The 22,575-nt window shown below is 37.6% G+C and overlaps 1 protein-coding gene across 3 annotated transcripts in view; it reads right to left on the bottom strand.

The window, feature by feature from the left end:
- The window catches only part of LOC127938675 (myelin transcription factor 1-like protein), a 51,258-nt gene extending 29,418 nt beyond the window's left edge, over positions 1-21,840 (bottom strand). For all 3 annotated transcript variants that reach the window (XM_052535468.1, XM_052535469.1, XM_052535470.1), the window contains exons 1-5: positions 21,596-21,840; positions 6,368-6,489; positions 4,394-4,439; positions 4,115-4,145; positions 1,019-1,081 (exon numbers count right to left, since the gene is read on the bottom strand). In XM_052535468.1, coding sequence (XP_052391428.1) covers positions 1,019-1,081; positions 4,115-4,145; positions 4,394-4,439 — 140 coding nt within the window. In that variant the 5' untranslated portion in view covers positions 6,368-6,489; positions 21,596-21,840. The remainder of the gene's footprint in view (positions 1-1,018; positions 1,082-4,114; positions 4,146-4,393; positions 4,440-6,367; positions 6,490-21,595) is intronic.
- Positions 21,841-22,575: the final 735 nt, after the last annotated feature.

The raw sequence follows: 22,575 nt of genomic DNA, 5'->3' as shown, positions 1-22,575 counted from the left end.
CAACCAAAAATGAAAATTCTGTCTTTATTTACTCACCTTCATGTTGCTCCAAATCCAAAAGACTTTTGTTCATCTTTGAAACTTAAAAAATATTTTTTTATTAAACCTAGAAGATTTCTGTCCTTCCACTGAAAGTCCATTCCACCATAGCTTTGTCGGTTCAACAAGTTCATAAGGAGAAAAAAGAAACCCACATGAATGGATGGGTTTAATCCAAACCTTCTGAAGAGACACGGCTGTTTTGACAAACAACATATAATGCATATATAGAGCTCATCAAATATAGTAAACAGATGCTCACATGAGAACAACCATTGATATTTTTGCTTAAATCAAGCGCGTTTGACCTTCAGTTTATCATTTTTAAAGACCTCTATGGATGTGCGTTGATCAATGTTAAAAATCAGTTCATCATACGCTGGGAAAAAAATGGTACAACAATTTTCACACAGAAATTGCTATGACATTTCACAAACAATTGAGAAAAAAAAGATCTGTTTTACAGTGTATGAAGCGGTCTCTTTAGAAGACATGGATTTAAATGCTCGAATCATTCAGATTCATTTTTGAGTGAACTATCCCTTTAAGTCTACAACAGCTACATTCAAACTGTTTAATTACATGAAAAAAGTTTTTTGGGTACAAAGCTAAAAAATGCTAATTTACTGAGAGCTAATGTTAACTTTAAGTACTGAAGTAAGCCATTACATTAAATGATTACATTTTTAACCGCTACAATCCAGAAAACATATCATACTTTGTAAAAACACTTCACTTTAGTAAATGCCAACGCCGTTTCATTGCAGTTTCACTTCTTTTAACTGCACTTTCACGACTTTTGGCTGGTAAAAGGCTGTACATAAAGAAAAGAAAGTAGGCCTTATTTAAATTCAATTGACTTAATTTTGCTATTGGTCTTGAGCTTTTCTGTAAGTGGCTAAGTGCTTTCGTTCTCACAGCCTTACAGTGACATTCAGTGGTGGGCACACATTCATATGAAAGAGAGGTTGGTTCTTACCTCCTGTGTCTGGCGTATTTGCCGCTGACATGTCCACTACCATCACATCCAGGTGTGGGACAGCTGCAGATGAGAGATATAATTAATACAAGACTGACGTCACACATGCGCACACAGACACACATATGCTCGTTCTTGCTGACTATGTTTGAACCGTGGCACATCGGCCTTCATTACAGATTTAGAGAGCTCCCAGTGTCCTCCAGGCTGATGACTCACCAGGCTCCATATTTCATATTTCATATTGTATATTCCTCTCTGCCTGCTCCATTTAGGTCCATAGCCAGTTAAAAGCCATGAGGGAAAACATCCAAGTTTAGATCTCCTGCCCCACTCGAGCTCAGGGTCAGAGCAGCAAACAAGTATTCTAGTCATTAACATGAAACTACCCACATTAGTTACAGTGTCAACGACTGCCTAAAGTATTCATTAAGCATTTACTTGATTGGCAGTGGTATTTCTGTGTATCAAAATGCTCGTTTTCACTCAATATCCTGTTAATCTTGAGTACCTATAGAGTAGTACTGCATCCTTCATAACTCCAAAAAGTCTTTAGTTTTATTATATTCATAAGAGAAAGATAGTCTGTACCGATTTTTCCCGGAAAAACACGACCGGCTGGAGGCGTGATATGTGGGCAGGGCTTAAGAATCACGACATTACCGTGAGGAAAAAAAAACCATCCAAAACAAACCATGGCTAACAGTCAGATTCAGCTGTTTATTTATGATCCAGAATCAGATCCCGAGGCTGACGCCGCCTTCACACTGGCAGTTGAAATCAGCTCCGATACGGCTACCAAATGACCGGAAGTCATTCATTTCCTATGGAGATTCGCAAACCGCATGCGAATGGCTACGAACCGGGTCTGAACGAGTGCGGTGCGAAAATAAATTGTGTTCGTTGGTCATCCGGATGTGTTCAAAAAATTGAACTCTTGCGAATGGCTACGGACGGTTCCTATCCGACACTTCCAGCGGAAGTTGGCATTGCTATGGCTGCCTCCGTCTGCGGTTCCAACACACGATCGTGACCCTTTTTCGTTGGTATTGCATCATCCTTAAGAAATAAACGATAGGCAAATCCGTTGTCAAACTGGGCCTTGTTTGTAAAACAAGCATCTTCGAAATGCAGGGAACAAACAAAAACACTTGCACAACTCCGTTGATGCTCTGTAAAAATAAACTCCATCCACTGGTCCCTTAATGCTGTTTTTTTTTTTGGTAATCTGTGCAGGGTTGTCTTGCCCTGGCAACCAAAAACACACTTCTTTTGTGACTTTTTTTCGCGATGCTCTCGCTCTGATCAGTGAATGAATGTCTGTGCTCATCCTCTCAGTGCTGTGCTATACGGGAGCGCGCGCTCTTCCGGCAGACGTGCCCAAGGACCCATATAAGGAAATTCCGCTCCATCTAACGTCACACAGAGCCATACTCGAAAAAAAAATTCTGAAACTTGTGACAAACCGGAAGGAGTATGTTGGGAACAAAAATACTCCTTCAAACGTACAACTTAATTTTTGAAACTTTGTCTTTAACAGTGTAAAAAACTCGCATTTCACCCCCCTTTTAAGCTTAAATTTAGCAAGAGAGTAGGAAATTGGGTGGGAACATGTCTCATATCCGGCTTAGCACAAGAGTCGCATCTCCCCTTGATCATGCTGGCTAGGGATCTGTGTCTGATCAAGCTGGTGACCCATCAGTGAGAGTAACTGGTGTTAAAGATGCCTGCAGCTACAGGCCAGGACCTGCTGATGAAGCAGATTGTCCTGATGATTGGGAAGGAGAGAGAGAGAATAGAGGGAATTTTTTACTTCTCATCTCAGTATGATTCCATAATAAAGATGACATATTAAAGAGCTGCCTCTGGAAAACCGGTCATACCACCCTCCCACAGTCACACACACCCTTGTGTCCTTGCTGCTGTCATTGTAATTGGACACGTAGCCAGAAAATATAAAAAATACTCTTTTTTTAACAACAGTGTGGGTGTTAAACCATTCATAATGAGGAAAATGCTGCCATTTAGGACGCCTGTAAATTGTGCTTAAGGGAAATATATGCAGGGGATAAAAGTGACGGGCAGAGTAAAACGACTCACCACCCTGAAGGAAAACAGGCCATTCATTCCCATGATGCATGTTTTCATTAGGAGTGTAGGGATATTTACTAATACTAATTGGGAGAATCATATATTTTAACTAAAGGCAATTTCACTGAAATATCTATTTATAGGTTCTGCATGTATTACATGCCGTATTGAATAAATCACATTGAAAAGTATCAATCAGCTAAATTATACTTAGTTGCCACCTTGAACAGAAATGCACATTGTATCATACACCTGTTTTAGTTGCAAGGTGAGATCACATCTGTGAGCAAACCAGATGAAGAAAGTACAATTTTCCAGATTTTACAGGATTTAGTTTAGGATTTACTTATTTAAATTAAGTCCAATGAACTTTCATTATTATTCGAGTGCAATTAATTAATTTCATTTGATAAATTTCACTGTTCGGTTTTACAGTGTGTGCTACATGAAAGCCAACATGAAATCAAAATCAAGCTTATTCACCAAACATTCATGATCTTAAAATTATAAAACAAAATGCATTAAACTACCATTCAAATGCTTGGGGTAGTCAAATTTTTAAGAAATTAATACTTTTATTCACCAGTGATTCAATAAATTAATTCAAGGCGAAAGTAAGTACTTTATAGTGTTACAAAAGATTTCTATTTTGCATAAATGCTGTACTATATTTAACAGAAAATACTGAAAAAATGTTTCCATATAAATTTTAAGCAGCACAGCTGTTTTCAACATTGATTAAAAATAACAAATGCTTCTTGAGCAGCGAATCAGCATATTACCATGATTTCAGAAGAATCATGTGACACTTAAGACTGAAGTAATGGCTGCTGAAATTCAGCTATGTTATCCCAGGAATAAATTACACTTAAAAATATATTAAAAGCATATATTTTTTTTTTTCAGCTAAATATCCTGTTAAGCTCATAAATACATCACATTATGAAAGTAAATAGGTTGCAAACTGTAAGTGAATAATGATTCTTGTGCTTTATGCAGACTGACCTGAACAGTTCTTGTGCAGCCTCCACGGCAACTGGAAAAAGCATGAAAGCGAGAACAATTAGTGAGGAAACATCTCAACGTGAACTTTATCACACAATAGAATCATATTATTGTGAGCAGACTATTTTTCTGGGCCCTTCAGGTTCATTACTACTGATGTCAGGGATGATTTGTGAAAGGCAATAAAAGTCTCGGTCATGGACTGAAAGTATGGGAATGGATTTGGCTGTAGGCTGAGACTGCAGCTAATACTATGTGAGTGCGTTGTACCTCGCACACCTTTAGTTCGTGTTCGATGACGCTTCTCGGCCGCATCCACCTCCATCTGGAGAAAAGAAGCAGCAATTAGCCTGACCTCCATCTATTAGCTACTGTAAAAGCAAGTGTAAAAGGGCAATGATGTCTGCAGCAAGGATGGTTATGAACTGCATTGAACTGCACAAGAGACATCATAGATTAAAAAAGAATATATGTTTATTATGAAAAATACAGACTGTTAACCATGGATAAGTATTAGTCATGCGGTACATGTGGCTATAATGCATCAATGTTTATATTGTATTAAGAGCTATGCTGTGTCTCATTTTGCCAACGTTGCCAACGTTGTGGATCAGTTTATAATGAACACAAATTTGGACACTTGCATGAGTCTTGATTCACTGAACACAAGGAACAATCACTGTATCGCATGCCAACATCCTTTTATTATGGCTTGTTTGTCTTACATTTTTGTTGTGGCTTTTAAAAGTGCAGTGTCATTACAAAGCATGCACTTGTCCTAATTTTTTAATCAAGAAAAACAATTATTGTACATACATAATGGCATTAAGACGTTCAAAAATATAAACAATAACAAATCTTGAAAGTACTTTAATTCTTGTGTAATACTTTAAAGTTTCCAATATTGCTTCTCATGCACATTAGGGATGAAAGATAATTAGAAGCAAAAAAATAAGGCTACGTTTTCTTACAACTTGAGAGACAGAACACATTAATATAGAAAGGACTTGATGCTTGGTGCATTCTGGGAATTAATGTGCACTGGAATGATTTTGAACATCTCCTTGCTTAGTGTACTTAGGGATGCAACAATGTTAGCTCACCGTTCAATTCTTAAGTTTATTTTTTATTTTATTTTTTTATTTTCATTTTGTTTCTGTTTTGATGGCTTGGCACATCAGAGTGTTTTTTGTTATGCTATGATCAGGCGACATTACACACACACACACACACACACGCACGCACGCACACACACACATATACATATATACATATATATACATATATACATATATACATACATATATATATATATATATATATATATATATATATATATATATATATACACACATATATATATATATATATATACATATATATATATATATATATATATATATACATATATATATATATACATACATATATATATATATATATATATATATATATATATATATATATATATATATATATATATATATATATACAGTACATACTTTTTTTGTAATAATGTGTTATACTGTAAGATGCTTCACAAATGTAACATGAGCAGTTTTTCATTTAAATTACATGATATCATTATCAATATCAAAATTTAGCTTTTTGAAATTATACATAAACATCACTGCAAAAGACAAAAACAGCAGTTGGGCTGAATGAGAATGCAAATTCACTCTCTAACAGCAGGTGGGCTAATGGCACAGCATTGCCTTGGTTACTGCTATACAAAAACAGTGCTTTGCTTATATCTGTGGCATCCCTTCTTGGTCGCCTTGATTTTGCCAAGTAAGACATGTTCCTGGATCAACATCTATTGTAATAACTGATTGACAAGAGTGTAGAAGCACCTAACCCTGATTTTAAGCCTAAAACAGATATTTCCTCAAAAGTTATATCTCAGTTCTGATTGGTACTTGTACTTGGTGAAATCACACTCGCCATCCCTTCTTACTGTACCAGGGAGCAGATTGAGACACAGCCCTAGTCTTCTAGTGCTATAATGGATTCTATATATATATATATATACAGTATATATATTCCTGTGATGCCATTACTCCAGTCCAGTCTTCAGTGTCACGTTCAAAAGTGCTTGTTTGAAATATAAATCTCTTTTAACATTACAAATGTATGTATTATCACTTTTGATTACTTTAATGTTTATTTGCTGAATGTACGGATTACAAACTTTTTAAGGGTAGTCTAAAAATGCTTTATTGCCCAGAACAAACAAAAAGTGAAGCACATTACCTGAGATTTACTGGTTGATGGTGGGACAGATGTGTTTTCTGAGGAGCGTCTCCTGTGTGGTGCGATTAGTGTGTGTCCCTCCCGCTGTGTGTCCCTCAAAGCTGTTCCTCAAAACTCATTTTCTGTTAAAGGAAAACAATGCACCATCATTTGTCATGAACTGCAGTCAGTGTTAAATCTGCAGACTGATATGCGGAACTCTTATAAAAAAACACATACAGATGTCTGAAGTTATTCGTGGCCTCCATTATCACAGAATCACAGCAAGAAAAAACTGTCATTCTGCATTTGTTTTAAAATATAATAAGTGACAGGAGCAGCTTTCTAAAGTTCTGGAACATGCTCTGTTCATAAGGAATAAAGTCACCTATATTTATTTTTTCTGCCTTTAGAGTGAAAGTTGTACAAAAGGTAAATCACTGGGGAGTTTTTATTAGTACATATAAATTAGAAAAACAAAGTCACTTGATTCTTTTCTGAGGTGCTTTTTTATAATATAATATAATATAATATAATATAATATAATATAATATAATATAATATAATATAATATAATATAATATAATATAACAACAAACAATGTCTTTTCTTTCAGAAACCCATCTTTTAGCCACACATACACCAACATATTGAGTGTTCCAGTCCTCTGTCAACAAGCTAACACTTCTCATCTCATGCTCCTTGCAAATCGTGTTAATGTGTGTGCTGTTGGTGCACTTGGGGTGTGCGTGCATGCAAGAGAGTGAGAGAGAATGAGAGAGAGAGAGAGAGAGAGAGGAACAGATACAGATTCACATATGCATGCAAGTATTTGTCAGCTCCAAGGCCAGTGACACAAAGAGTGCTCTCCAAATGCTGGAGATGTCTATTGAAAACCTTTCAATGACAGAAATACAGACTTGAATGAATTTCCTTAGAAAGATGGATCTCTGTGCGTAACACCTTCTCACACGTGCTTCGCACACAAATATGCGCTCACTCTCACGCTGCACCTCTTTCCGTTGATAGATTGCTCAATCACTCACACTGGGGCAATATAGGAAGCTCTCATCTGAACTTCACTTGGTCAAATCAAAGCATATGAGCTCCAGATGTCCCCCAGTGGCAGCGATCTAGCCCAGCTTACTTGTAATTGGGGGAAAACACTGTTTAGTATTCATGTCCAACACCCTTCTGTCTCATATAAAGTGGGACATACAGCTTCAAAATCGAATTCTCTCTCTCTTTCTCTCTCTCTCTCTGGAGTGGAGAAGTATGGGCTGTTTTAGAAGAGTCTGCAGTCTCAGAGCTCTGCGAGTTCTATCCAAAAGCAACATTTCCCCAGTGTGAACCCTGCATACCTGCGGGCTGTGTCGCACACGTTACACAGATACAGTTATGACAGCAGATAGCCTCAGGTTTATCTGAGCTTGCTAAGGTTTTGATTTTTGAAGATTAATTCACCCAAAAATGAGAATTCTGACATCATTTACTCACCCTCAAGTTATTCCAAACTGCTATGGTATTTTTTCTACAGAGGAACATAAACAGGGAAAAGAGTGGTGCATTTTACTTAACAGCCAAATTTATTTACTAAAAATCTTGACATCTGCCCTAGCTCTTCTACTTGTGTTCATAGAATCATGCCTTGATTTTTACTTTTTTATTTTTGTGAGAAATCTTTTCATTGAACCATTTAATGTTGTTCACAAAGCCAGTCTGAATGATCTGCTCCCGAATCAGACTGAATCGGTTGGTGAGTTCAGCTCATTGATTTGGTCACAGCATTAACAGCTCACTGGAGGGAAAAATTTCAATAAATTACAACTTAAACACTGTCTTTTTCAGAAAAAACTATCATATATTATCATATGCATCTTTTCTGAATCTTATAAGCATCTAATTTAACACAGTAAAAGAAATCTTGTTTTTACAAGATAAAATTGGCAGCTGTGGTTGCAAAAATAATTATGTATAATATACAATAAAAATGAAAACAACTTTCCAGAATAACCTGTACATTTTACAATTTAAAACTGTTGTAATTTTCAATAAATAAAATAAACAAATCAGTAAATCCAACAGCAGTTTAGCGTAACCATGCTGATACTTATCTTCGTTTTTATTTTTACAGTTAAACACACAACCACCATAATAACACAAGTGGAAAAGTGAAAGAAACATGATTATTCAAAGACAAAGATCATTGTCAGCATCACAAACTGAGTCAAATACTTATTAATAGATGCTTTGTTACTTTTAGGTTTTTACAGTACACTGTAAAAAATGTATCATCGTTCTTGTAATTTTCATTTAAAAAATAAAGTTGATAATCAAAAAATGGTGTGCATATTTCATTAAAGAAATTCAGTGTTGAAAAGAAAATAATGAGCACTTTTCACTAATAAAACCATTACGTTTTCGGAATTTTTTAAGGAAACCGCAGCAGTTTTGAGGCTTGAATTCGGGTATTGATTAATTGAAAAAAATTAAAGAAAAAAGGCTACCTATTTATTTTAAGAGAATTAGCTAAATTTAGCAATTTTATTATGGCGGTGATTGTTAGTTCCCAGGCATGCTTTGCATATGAATGGGTACTGAGTAAATATTGAAATTAAGTGCTACTTTGTGTGTTTTTGAATGAAGGGTAACATCTATTAATGTTTCATGTTCAGTTATGTTTGACGTTTGAAAGAGTTTTTGTTATGTTTAAGTTTCTAGAAGTTACGGATGTAACTGCATGTACTGCCATGAGGCATGATGGTTTGTTCAATGCTAGTGCAGTAATTCTTTCCCTACTTTAGCTATCTGGCTGTATACAGTCTTTTATCTGTACAACATAACTTAAAGTCAAATACAAACAGGCCTTATTCAAAATCACTGAGATTGAGATTGAGAAATCTAACTTTTAAAGTACAAATCTAATGATCAAATGTTCATTTTGTGGAAATCTTCTCTTTTACCAGTATAAATTAGGGAATCTTCACTATTTTGGCATTCTGTCAAACTCTTTCCAAAAAAAAAAAAAAAAAAAAAAAAAAAAACCTTTCCCAGGCATTCGCCTGGTAGAGCTGTTGTCACATCCCATTCATCTAAAAACTGCTCCAGATGCACAGCACCACTGTGAGCCTCTCCGCCCCCATGAGAGTGTGTGCATGTGTGTTTGTGTGAGTGTGCATCATGCCCAGTCATCAGGAACAGAGTGACCTAGTCAGAGAGACATGACCCTACAACCCTCAAGGCTCAGCATGCATCTCTCCAGCTAATTTCCATTCAGCCCTGCCTAACATCACTCCACTGGACAGTCCCCAAAAAACACAACACATACAAAACCAAAATCATATTTACTGTCGATTCACGACACATGTTTGTCTGTTATGTTACTGCACTGGTGTCAGTGACCCTGAGATTGGTCTGATTTATGTGGTGTGACTGGTCAGATTTGCTTGGCTGGTTGTTGCCTGGCCACAATTCAGATGGCATCATGTCTACAAGAGCCCTGAAACAATCACGTCATGAGACATTCTTCATTTCACATTCTTTCATGTAAAAAAAATGTTGGCTATGCTTGGAATGGAATACTTGGTTACTACTCTGCACTGAACATTGTACATTATATTATAATTTTTTTTTAAATAAGAGACATTGTCATTTCATAGAGATGCTGTGTGTTTCCTTGTGAAAGTGAAACTACTTTTGTTTGGCGTTCCAAAAGAGGACACAACTAGAATCAGTGGTTAAGTTGTATTTACAACACTGTTCCCGAACAGTTCAACCCTTACATTCAGATGTGTGCAAAATTTAATGAGGACTGTTTCCTGATCTAATATTGAATTTGAGAATATGTGCCCAAGAAACATTTCTTAATAATATCAATGCTGCAAACCTTAAATAATAATAATAAAAAATAGAATAACAATGCTAAACATTGAAAGCTATTTTTTATTTCTTCCTGGTTCCTCTATCACAAACGAAATGGCATTGCATTGCGGAAAACTGCATTCTACAGATGGCATACATATTGTAGTATGTCATTTGTGTTTCCTATGCAAGCAAAGCTCAACATACATACTATATATTGCAGAAAAAGCAAGAGTAGCACGGTTGTATGCCATATCCATTGTGTTTAAAGGCATCCTATTGTCTGCTGGATAAAAAAAATCTGATGGTCAGTGTTGGAAAATATGTGGCCTCTCAATATGGTTGTATATTTAGTCAAGCGCTTCAAAGAGTCTAGACTTCTGCTCTACCTTATCAGTCAGTGTGACTCACTCGGTGTGATTGCAATGGTAATGCAAATTTGAATGTGTATGTGTGTGCACATGTAATGCAGATGGCTGCAAAGGCTCTAGTCAGAATTCCAATCCCTGCACAGAGTGGAGAGTGTGGGCTGCTCGCATTTTCCAGTCCTCATTTAGAATCAGAGCACATGAACAGTAGAGCTCTTCATTATTAGCTACATGACTAGCCATGAAGCCATAGGTTATAAGCAGAATGCGAGCAAGAAAAACTGGATCAGGCTGAAAATACATCTACATCAGCGGCCCATAATTGCGGGTATTTTGAGAAAACACTTCCTTTCCTTCAAAACATAGTCTGGCACATTTCCCCGCTTTGAGATGGCACCCGAGCTCTGAGGACATTTCTCGTAAGTTTCCTAATTTAAGTACTAATGGAGACAGTCTTGAGAAGCCAGATGCAGCTAATCTACAAATGGCCTTGCGTTGAGGGCTCTCAGAGCTCAGAGTCTGACTCAACCCATACAGAGCATGGCATGGATGCAATCCACAAAGACACTCTGCACTAAACAATAAAACAAACCCATCTTCCACCCTGATGCTAGAGAACAATGCCTCCCTCTCCATCTCATCTCTCTCTCTCTCTCTCTCTCTCTTTACCTCTCTGACTCCCGACTCTCTCTCTCCTGGGGCCTCATTCTATTCCATCAGGCAGAGAAGAGCTTTAATTGCCCCTGCCATTCTCGAGGCTTGCTTATGGAGAGAGAAACCCATGCCATCAGGTCTTAATGATGCCTGGCAACCACGTGGGATCCAACCAACACGTCGTCAATGGCAACGGAGGCACCAGAAGTCCTCTCTCCCCGCGACGGGAAAGGCGAAGGCTTCCTGAGACTTCACGTCCTCAGAGAGAGAAGAGCAGTTCAGTGGAAAATAGCTTTTGGCCCCTCATTCGACAACCTAAGTTGGTGCCAAGCCCGGAGGAGACGTGGGCACCCAGACTGCCAGAATCGTCTGACAGGAAGAAATCGCATGTTACCCATCAGATTTTACCAGCAATGACTAGAGCTAATGGCTGCATTCAAATGTGTTCGATTTTTCCACTAACTCTTATTCCAGGATTTGCGGAAGATGTGTCCTTATTTCACCCTGAATTTCTGCCACTTATTATTTAAAGCCTATTTATTAATTACACCAAAACAATAAAGCCAGTTCAGAACAAAATATCAGAAAAATCAGATACACTAGCCTAAGCAATTCCCCAAATTAAAGCACACACTGAAAAACACACAAAACTGTATTAAACACAGAACAAATGCCATCCTATGACACATAATGTAGGTGAAAATGTCATGATGAACTTTGCAGCGCTTAGCTTGTTCACAATGTGGGGCACCTTGCAGCTTGATCTGGCCGCTTTCACACCATACCTGCTAATTACATCTCCTCCTCTACTCTACAGCATCCCGCTGGGCACCACCATGCGTTACCTCTGCAGCTGGTGAGTGTGTGTGTGTTCTCATGTGTGTTTGGGATAGTGCACAGCTCGGCCAGTTATTACACATAGATAATTGTATTTCAAATACGGACACGTGTAGTTGTGCACGGAGAGCCTAGAAACCCATGTCTGTTAAAAAAGAAACCCTTCCGAAGAGCATCAAAGAGGTTTGTGAAGCTAAACACGCCATTTGATTTTTAAAGCCACTGACAATTCAAGGCAAACGCTTCCAAAACCTATTGAGCCGCCTATGAAGACTGCATTTTAATCCTGGACACATTCCAAAAAGTAGATATATTTTCACCATTTCGCAGAAGCAATCCCGTAATGCATTGTGACAAGCTTATACCGTCATGCCGGAATGACTGCATTTATGAATTCTGAAAAATTAGCCATATTTACCTTCTTAGTTACTTTCCCAGAGCCCAGACTTCGGAAACCTCTTTAACTCATGATGTTTCAAATACTGTTTGCTTTTGGGATTTGAAAAAGCATTTAGACCCAGAGACCATGATGCGTGATGTCAGCCTTAACGAGCCGATTGGGGTCATGTCAATTACTGCAAAACAAAATTGTAATTTGTTACAATAAGATGAATTTGTGGATGTTGACCGCACAATTTAGTTTGGTATTTTGTGTACTGTGGATGAAGAAAAGCAAATACATTTTGTCTTAAGTATACTTCCACAGCTGACAGCTTAAAAAAAAAATTAGGATGTTGGTGGAAGCAGCTTTTTTATACTATTCTCTGGTGTTGCCTGTATTGAAATCAATCCGAGTCGAGTCTCTCATATAGTCAAGTCTTTTTGCATAGAGCACCATCTACCCATGTGGCGCATGCTTTGCTTCCTACGTGGTGTTTCAAATCACTCACTTACAGTTAAGGTACCTATCTCAGCAGCAGGCAGGGAGTAGGTTTTGGAACATAGCTTGAGCTTTTATCAGCGTACAATGAACCGAACCAGAGCTTGAGAGCTTGACATCTATAATCAAGCCCATACACCTGTCCAAAGTGCTTTTTGTCAACTAATGAGTCTTTCCAGGCTCGGTTCAGCGCACATCTGTCCAAAAGCGTACGGGTACTAATTCTCCCCATCTTTATAAGCTCGGTGCAGTGCCGGAATGTGATTAGTTATATGTTGCACTGGGCTCTGTCTCCAGCTTTGTCACCAACAAATTCTAATCAGTGTGGCAAATCAGCACGGATTGAGTCGAGATGGTGAGGAAATATGATTTTAATCAGCATGCAGCGCTCGTGCTCCTGTCTGTCTCATTCACAACACATTCAGAGATGGAGAAAGCATGGAGCAATCAGCCAGACCTCCGCTGCGTCCTATCGAGAAGGACATGCTTTAATTACCACCAGCCAAGGCTCCCTTTCTCTCTCTCTCTCTCCTTCTCACTCTTTGTTTCTCTCTCTCTCTCTCTCTCTCTCTCTCACTTCCCTAAAATGAATAATTGCAATAATCAGCCAATTTCATCTAGCTCTCCTTTACCAAAGGATGACAAAAAATTACTCATCTTGTTAAAAACCCATATCTACCACAACGTGTATGTGGGAAAAGGGAATATGATGTTCGGTGTGCTTAGAGCAGTGTGCAGGCTATTTACTGTAGGCACATTTGGCCCTAATGAATAATTAGCAGTGTGTTTTAGCTGAGTCACTGTGCTAAAGGGCCTGCACTGGACTCTAATGGAGGTGTTGCCTCACGTCTTCCATCACAGGACTGTCCCCACTGAACCAACTGCATAGCAGCCTGTGTGAGGCATGGCGGAGTGTGTGCGTGAGCGCGTGTGTGTTAAAAATAACAGCTCTCCCACTTCATGACTCATTCTATGAGCTCTCTGTCCGACACTCCCAAACAGTGTCTGAAAAGAAACCCTAGAGCCAACCCCTACATTTACTGACTGGTCATTCCTTACCATCTTTGTGTGTGTGTGTGTGTGCTGCTATACTGTCTATATAAATATCCCCATAGTTAGTTGGTAAAGGCAAAATGTGATGCTCTACTGTAGGTTCCTGGCAGCCCTGTTATATGATGTTGTTATGTAAGTTTTCACAGGGCTGGTTGACAATGACAACCGAAGGTGAGAACGACAGATGGAACACAGATGTCACCAGTGCGTACATGATTTAGTCAGACTGGAGACTTGACCAACTGTGGCAGACTAGCAAAACTGCAAAAAATCCATCAATTCAGACCTGTTTATAAAATATCAGAGAATAACGGACTAGCATTATAAATGATACTACATATCATTTAACACACAAACATTGCAAAAAAAAAACATCTTCTTAATCTTAAAACTGCGATGAAATGGAAGTGGCAACATCTTTTCTTCCATATTGTGATGCAGATCTGAGTGAAGCAGATTGGAAAGAAAGAAAGAAAGAAAGAAAGAAAGAAAGAAAGAAAGAAAGAAAGAATCTAGGGTGGGACTTGATTCTAGTCATTGGCTGTTGATTGGATGGAGGATGATCTGAATGCAAGTTTGAAGTCGATTTTTTATTGGAGAAGTCTGACATACGTCACCAGAGACAAGTCTGTTGTTTCGTCAAAATTGGGTTATGATACTCTGATTTAAATTTATGAAGTCGAAACATTAAAAAAGTGAAACGTGCACAGATTCACGATAACATGCATTTAGAAAATATAGATAGGGTGTATTTTTACTTCATGCCGACTTTAATTACTACATTGGCAAACTGTTTTAAGCATACATTTAACTAAACAAGCAAGGTTTATTATATGAGAAAAGAAAAAAAAAATTATTTGAAAGTAAGGAAAGAAAAATAAACTAGAAAATCCTATTTAATATTCAAGGCAATTTTGTTAAAAGTAATTTGATCTTGTTTTAAAGATGTTTGGATATTTTTCCTCAAAAACAAGACAAAAATACTGATTGATTGAGTGCAATGATTTTTGCAGTGCACAATAGGAAGCGTGACTGATTATATAAACATTAAAAAGCAATTAAGGCAACACTTTCACAAAAATACATCCTTCTGTCATCTTCTGGAAATTCGAGAGCTGTATCTTCATCCGATGCCAAGGCAGCAGAACCTGTTCACCTCTTTAGAATGCTTTGTATTCTGTTAACACACTCCTGCAACAACAACCCCGGCAAACCATGTCTATAGCTGCAGACGCAAAATACCCACTCATGCCCATTTGAGCTCTCTAATGTACTCCATCCTCCTTTCTTTTTAGATCAACACATAAAGTAAAAAGACTGAGCAGAAACCAGATGATCTCTTAAGAGCTGAACTCGTGTAATCACCCCAGATTAGTTATTAAGGAAAATGCCCCCGCTGCACAAACACACACAAAGGGAATCTTTTTCACATTCAAAAAGAAAGATGATGAGGCCCGTCCATTTACTCCCCCATCCCTTCCACTAGTCTGCAAATGCAACAGGAAATAGGCTTCCATATGTGGCCCCAGCTCATGTTGTGAGATGCTCGCACCGATTGCAGTGAATCATCGCCATTACCGGATAGTCGTGTGTATGCTTTGCGCTTTCAACACACAGGCTGAATAGCTTTCCTGAGTCTCTGAGCATATATGGGCAAACAGGTCAGTACTGATTTGGAGCTTGTATGCAGTCTATGGGGACAGGGGATCTATGTGTCTCTATGGGGAATTTATACACAAGTACTTGTTTTCAATGGCTGCCACCAGTCTTACAAATTCCAGATGATCAGATTCACTTAAAGAATTGAATTGAATGATTCATAGACTCCTGGATATGGCTGAGAATGAGTGACCATGTATTTATGACAAGAACAAAAGGTGCATATCCCAATTTGCACTACTTCATTGCATTTTGTAGTACAAAGACATATTTAATAAAAAAAAACAAAGTGTGGAACATTGGACAATTCATGCACACAAAAGGGTAATCTTATAGGCTTTAAAACATTTGGTTTCTGATTCATAAATTGCGGAATTCAGTGGTTGGATATTTCCTAATTTTCCATGTTGTCCATAGCAACATTTTATATGACACCATTCATGTAGGTATCTGATACTAGCACTAAAGTACATTCATGTCTCTCATATCATCACAGACCTGCTTTCTTGTTGATTATGAATACAAATGACTTTAGCACATGTTTGCATCTCAGTTATCGGCTGTAGAGGACAGGAGCGCCACTGAACGGATCTGCAATAATTCAACCCTGATGTTTTCGGAATAACTTTCTGAATATGACCCCTGAACAAACAGATAGTCCTGTCCCCAACTCATGAAATTGTTTGAGTAGGCACTGCTGTGTAGAACGAGACGGTTCAGTTATAGTTTTTGGTTTCAGTTTTCAATTGGCTTTAAATGACTTGCAGTTGTTTAAGTTGTCTCTGCATATTAAGCTGTGAAGAAGAAGGTATTTTATCCCTGAAAAAGTGACTACGACTGTAAATTTGTTCCATTCTTTGTACGGTCTTGTTACATTTTGCAACTATATTATGTAATTTAAAACTAGCATAGAGCTAATTTAGCCTGAGACAGATGTTTATTGCAGTTGCTTACAAGGGGTGAGAGGTAAGCCTGGATTTGTTTACACTGCATGCCTGCTGATCCTGAATCCTGGGATCTAACCTGGGCTGCCCCTGAATGTTTTATTCACCCTCACACAAGTCTCTCATTCCCTGTGTTTGGATGTCTCATCCACACACACACACACACACACTCTCTCTCTTTTCCTCCCTCTCCATCCCTCTCTCAACTCAACTAGGTCACAGCAGCATCTAATGTAGATCAGGGCTTCCCATGAAAATGTCAACAGAATAATTTCAAAGAGTGTTGTAGCCTTTATATACAATAACCTTTTTCGTACAGTATAAGATAAACTCTCTTAAGAGTGACAGCTTTCCGGAGAAACAACTAACCTCTAAACCTTGACCTATATATGTAAATAATCCACCTTTATTCATAATACATCTGTTGAATCAGAGCTACAGCAGACTTTTTCAGTGGCTACACTGGTCTTTCCATCTCTTCTGTAATTCTATGGCCACTGTTCATTGTGAAAACACTGGAAAACGTAAAATTGGACTTCTGTTCTTAGAATGAAAGATGTTTTTCAGTTCAAGCACAATATAATGCTTGTTTTCAAGCATTCAATATAGTGACACTTTGCCATTCACTGTTGCAGTCTGCCAAGGATTTGATGCTAAATCCTCAGTTTCATGTCTATTTTGAGTATTCAGAAAGCAAATATAAGATACACTGCTATTTACATTGGCTGAATATAGAAAATAATTAGTTCTAAAATACTTTATTTTTATTATAATTTCTTTATTTGAAATATTATTATACTTTTTAATTATATTTACTTAATTGTTTTGCCTGTTTGTTTATGCACAAATAAATTTGCATACACACTATGTCATTATGTCATCATCACAAACCACTGCAGAGTGAATCAAGCAGCAAATGTATTGATTCAGCCAATAATGCCCATACAAATATTCATACACTTAAAAAAAAAAAAAGCAAAAAAAAAAAGCAATTGAGATATTGTGGTGTTTGGTCTTAATGAGCACGGTGTGAACACTGAATGGCCCGCTGGGTGTGTATGTGTGTGTCCATGCTCATCAGCCAATAAAAGTCTGTCTGTCAGCCTGACAACATTCCTGTAGCACCACATGATTCAGCAAAACTTCACCAAACAGTTTAAGATATTCTAGCTGAGCCCCGAGTGTGAGATTTTAGAATTTTAGAATGTATAGCCTTATTGTTTCCATGACGACATGTCATGCAAGTAAATGTATTTGTTAGTTTAACCACTTTTACAATGACTGTGTTAGTTGATCTATAGCTCTACCGGGTGACGGTGCCGCCGTGTTAAGTTTGCGCTGAATCTGAGCTGTGGGATTTAAAACATGTAAATTCATCCTTTTCTCCCAAAAGATATTAAAGTAAGTCTCCAGTAAACTGGGATAAGAGCAGATTAAACTTTATAGTTATCTACAAAATCTGTACATGATATATAATAAAACATGTTTTCAGTTTATATTTGTAAGGATCATTATTGCTGCTTTCATAGACATCAGTGAATTCAGCAGTTGATGACGTGATGCACTTAACAAGGGTGTGATCGTACACTTCAGGGACAAGCCAAGACTGATCACACCGGTGTGATCGTACACGTCAAAGTGTTTTAATACCATCAGAGCCACTTAACCTTTTGTAAGCTTTTTGGTACTGAACACAGTAGATCGTGTGACAGCTTTCAACTTTAACACTAAATCATGAATTTATTATTAAACAGCTTGGTTAGTGTCATGCTAACACCAAAAAGTCCAGCAGTTTCACTCAAGCTTGAAGTAACATCTGCTGGAAGCAGAGGGGAATTGGAGAGAAGTTTGGCAGAGAATGGCATGAGTTTGATAGGTAGGCTGGAATGAGAAAATCTCACTCACTTTGACAGCATAAGCACTGACTATCACTGTCTGCGCTATTATAGAACTACAGTATAACAATGAGAGCACTTGCATGCACAGTCTTTTGGCAATTATGCTAAAGAACCTGACAAAATACACATATATTTGTGCATTTTACATCGGTTTCATTCTTGATGTCATCATCTTATTAAGTCTCATGTCTGTTTACGTTCTGATGTCCAAAAAATGTAACATATTGTCACTTTAACATGTTTTTCTTCTTGTTATCCATTTCTTTTTTGTTTCTTTTTTTGTAACAAGCATTTTGTTGTACATATAAACACACTCATTGTTAGCATTGAAGTGACCTTATTATGACTAGAATGTGATTCCCACACAGATGGTTTTGACATTACAATAAATGTAACAAAAAAGAGTGCAGGTGGTAGTGAAGTGTCACTATAAAAATATTAAAACTAGTCAATCATTTCTCAAAACACAATCTCAGTAAAAAAGTCACAGACAAATGAGCAAAACATACTGGCATAAGTAAATGCATCAGGATAATATGCATGTACATTAAATGTAATATCTGCATAAATGAAATCTATCCGATTTTGTTCTTTCCAATCTGCCTTCACCAATGATGCTATTTTTATCTGTGCCATTGCCACACATCAGACAGAGTGGTTAGTGTTTGTGTGTGTGTGTGTGTGTGTGTGTCTGTGTGTGTGTGGGGGGGGTTGGTTGGCGACTCATTAAACCTGTAAGATTGTGAAATGGGCAAGGTTTTTCTCTCTGTTTCCCTCTCCTTTTCTCACTGTCTTTCTCCTTCTCTGCGTATAAATGGCTCACTGAGGCAAGGAAACCCTCTGGGGTCATGGAGCTTCTAGCCAGTCAAATAACATCTTCTCCTGGGGACCCTTTCTCCATCTCAAACCCATGCCTACCCTCAGCCTGCACAGGTTCTGATCCTAAATGCGGCACTTTGCTGACAGGAGTTTGCACGTGTTTGGCTGCTTTACATGGGAATTTCTCTACTGAAGCTTTGTGATATTGTAATGTCATCTCTTGTAGTTAGCCAGTTAGTTCCCCTCCCCAAACCAAACCAGAAGGGGGTGGTGTTAGCGCAGTGGATAAGACACATGCCTTTGGTGTAAGAGACCCGGGTTCGAATCCACTGTAAGACACCAATGTGTCCCTGAGCAAGACACTTAACCCCTAGTTGCTCCAGAGGCATGTGACCTCTGACATATATAGCAATTGTAATTTGCTTTGGATAAAAGCATCAGCTAAATGAATAAATGTAAATGTAATGTAAAGAAGAAATGAAAAAAGCAGAAACAAAGTATATAAGACATATTGCAAATCTATATTTCACTGTCATATCAGAATTTATAAGAATGTTGCTATTGTAAGATTAACTTTAGCAGCAAGAACTGTTATCTATAAAGTCATGAGATCATATACAGCATTCATAAGTGTGACAGCTCTCTCCTGAACTCCTGCTGAGACGTCTTACTGCTGATCCAGGATCAGAACCTCCCACTTGAACTTTTCCTGAGCTATTATTATGACTAGATATGAATGCTTTCTGATCGGTTGAAAAGGGGCAAGTGTAAAAACACCCCCAGTTAACAATCTCACCTTTGATTGGATAAACGTGTTCGGATGGTTCTACATATGAATAATGCACAAAATCTTCTCTAAAACTATACTTCATCACTGATGACGATATGCACTGCCGTCTATCATTGTATGTGAGATTTGCACACCCGATAATCTACATTAATTTACATTTATGCATTTAGCAGGTGCTTTTATCCAAAGTGACTTTAAATGTTTTAATTAGTATCATTAGGAAATCTTACAACCAACTAAGAAGAAGAAAGATTATTATAAATTATAAAAGAATATTTAAATTATACTTTAATTATTATAATTATTACAATCAATATGAATATTAGTTGGTTTTATGATAATAACTAAACAAAATATAATTATCATAAACTTTATGTTTAATTATTATATTTAAATAACAGAAACAATAATAAAAAGTGTTGGTCATTATACATTATTATAATAATTTTTATTAATGAGTGTTACTAATTGTTGTAAAGTTGTTATTATAAATAACAAATAACAGCTATAATAATAATAAATAACAATCATCATCATCATCATTATTATTGTTAATAAATAATAATAATATTTTGTTGTATTGTTAATAATGTTGTCGTTTGATAATATTTTAACCCAAGTAAAAAAAAAAAACTTCCATGAATAATAATAATAATAATAATAATAATAATAATAATAATAATAATAATAATAATGATTATATAATAATTTTATTATTATTTTAAATCCAGGAAACAGAAAAAATTACCCTCCAGGAAAATTAGCTCTCTATGATGCAAGTCCAGTTTATACCAAATCAAATTGCCCTATGGCGTGTCACTGGTTGACATTATATAACAATATATTCACAGCTATGGCTGCATTATCAGTGGCTGCTCAATAAGCCCCAGTTGAACAAGTAACTCTTCTCTTCTCTTTGTTCCACAGGTAAATCTACAACAGCCCCATCCAGTAAAGCCCTTCCGCAACTCACATTCAACTTCATAATCACTGAACTTTTGGAGTCACACAGTCATTCTCCTGAGGTGAAAATGTGTATGACGCTCCTGTAATTTTGCTCCTAAACATGCAAAAATAGCCAAAAGGGAACAGCATTCAAAATCACTATTTCCTTAAAAGTATTACATAAGAATAAACTGTCAGGCTTGGGTGAAAAATCTATTTTTTTTTGGACACTAATTATTGAGTGTCATGCACATATGTAACTGGAAACAACCACTAGTCGGTCAGATAGCTATAGCATTGCAGTTTGAAAGGCAAAGAGGTAGCGGAGCTTACTTTGTCAAACAGCTACTCTGCAGCCCTGTGTGTTGGAATGCAAAAGTGATGTCTTCATGAATGCATTAGAATGCCTTATTTTCTCAAACACATATACACGCAGACAAACATGCAAACTCCTTGTTCGTAAAAGAACATAGATTATGAGGCCACGACATGCCAGCATGGCAAAACAAGAAGAACAAGAAGTAAACAAAGTGAAACCTACTGAAATGGCGACACTGTCTTTCTCTCCCCCTCTCTCTGTCTCCTCACACACCGTAGGTCTGAAAGTCTGCACCCGTCTTTTACTTTTGCTCTTTAAAGCGCTTTATTCGTCCCTCAATGCACACTCTTTCACTTCTCTCCTCTGTTCTCCCGAGCTTTCTTTGTCTGAGCTCGGTATTCCGCTAGCACTTGGAGAGATGGAGGGAGAGAGAGTGGAGAAGCAGGGAACTGCAGCCACTCTGGAAAGGCAGTTGAAAGAGCGGGAGAGCGAGGGAGAGAGAAAGTAAAAGAGAGAGAGAGAAAGAGAGAGAGAGAGAGGTATGGAGGGAAGGAGAGACACAGACAGACAGGGAGGAGGGGAGTGAGAGAGTTGGAGCATAGGAAGGGAGCTGTGAGCAGAATGTGTGAGGCGGTAGAGAGTGAAGCGTGTGAGCCGGTCTCCAGAAGCGATGAGACACTGCAGCAGCAGCAGTAAGTGTAGAGGATGCAGAGCCAGACTTACTCACCTCTTCTGATCGACCGACAGACAGACAAACAGACAGCTTAGACCCTTGGCTTAGAAGATGCACAGGCTGCTGGGCCAAAAACAAAAGGAAGCAGAAACTGTATCACAAGATAAACAAACCAGTCTGCCCAAAGCCAGAGAACAAAGGACAGCCTGGAAATGTATAACCTTAATCGGTCTCTCCCATATTAATTCAGCCATAGACAGTCTGTTTCTAGTCACTCCCTGCCCTGCTCTCCCCACAGACTAAAGAGTCTACAAAGCCATATGAGCGTGCTAGCGTGTGCAGCAGTGTGGGTGTCTGTATTTGATATAGAATATGAATTATGTGCCAGTAAAAATGTGCCTCATTGAAAATTAAGCAAACACCGTGGTACACAATGGCTAAGTCTACATCTACTTTAAATCCCTGCTGACAATTGCTTCATTTAACAACACTTTCAATAAAATCTCAATTGATTTAGTTATATTTCTAA

The sequence above is a fragment of the Carassius gibelio genome, chromosome A20, assembly GCF_023724105.1.
Source record: "Carassius gibelio isolate Cgi1373 ecotype wild population from Czech Republic chromosome A20, carGib1.2-hapl.c, whole genome shotgun sequence".
NCBI lineage: Eukaryota > Metazoa > Chordata > Actinopteri > Cypriniformes > Cyprinidae > Carassius > Carassius gibelio.
Note: the sequence above shows the minus strand (reverse complement) of the source record. Positions and strands in the feature narration are given on the sequence as shown.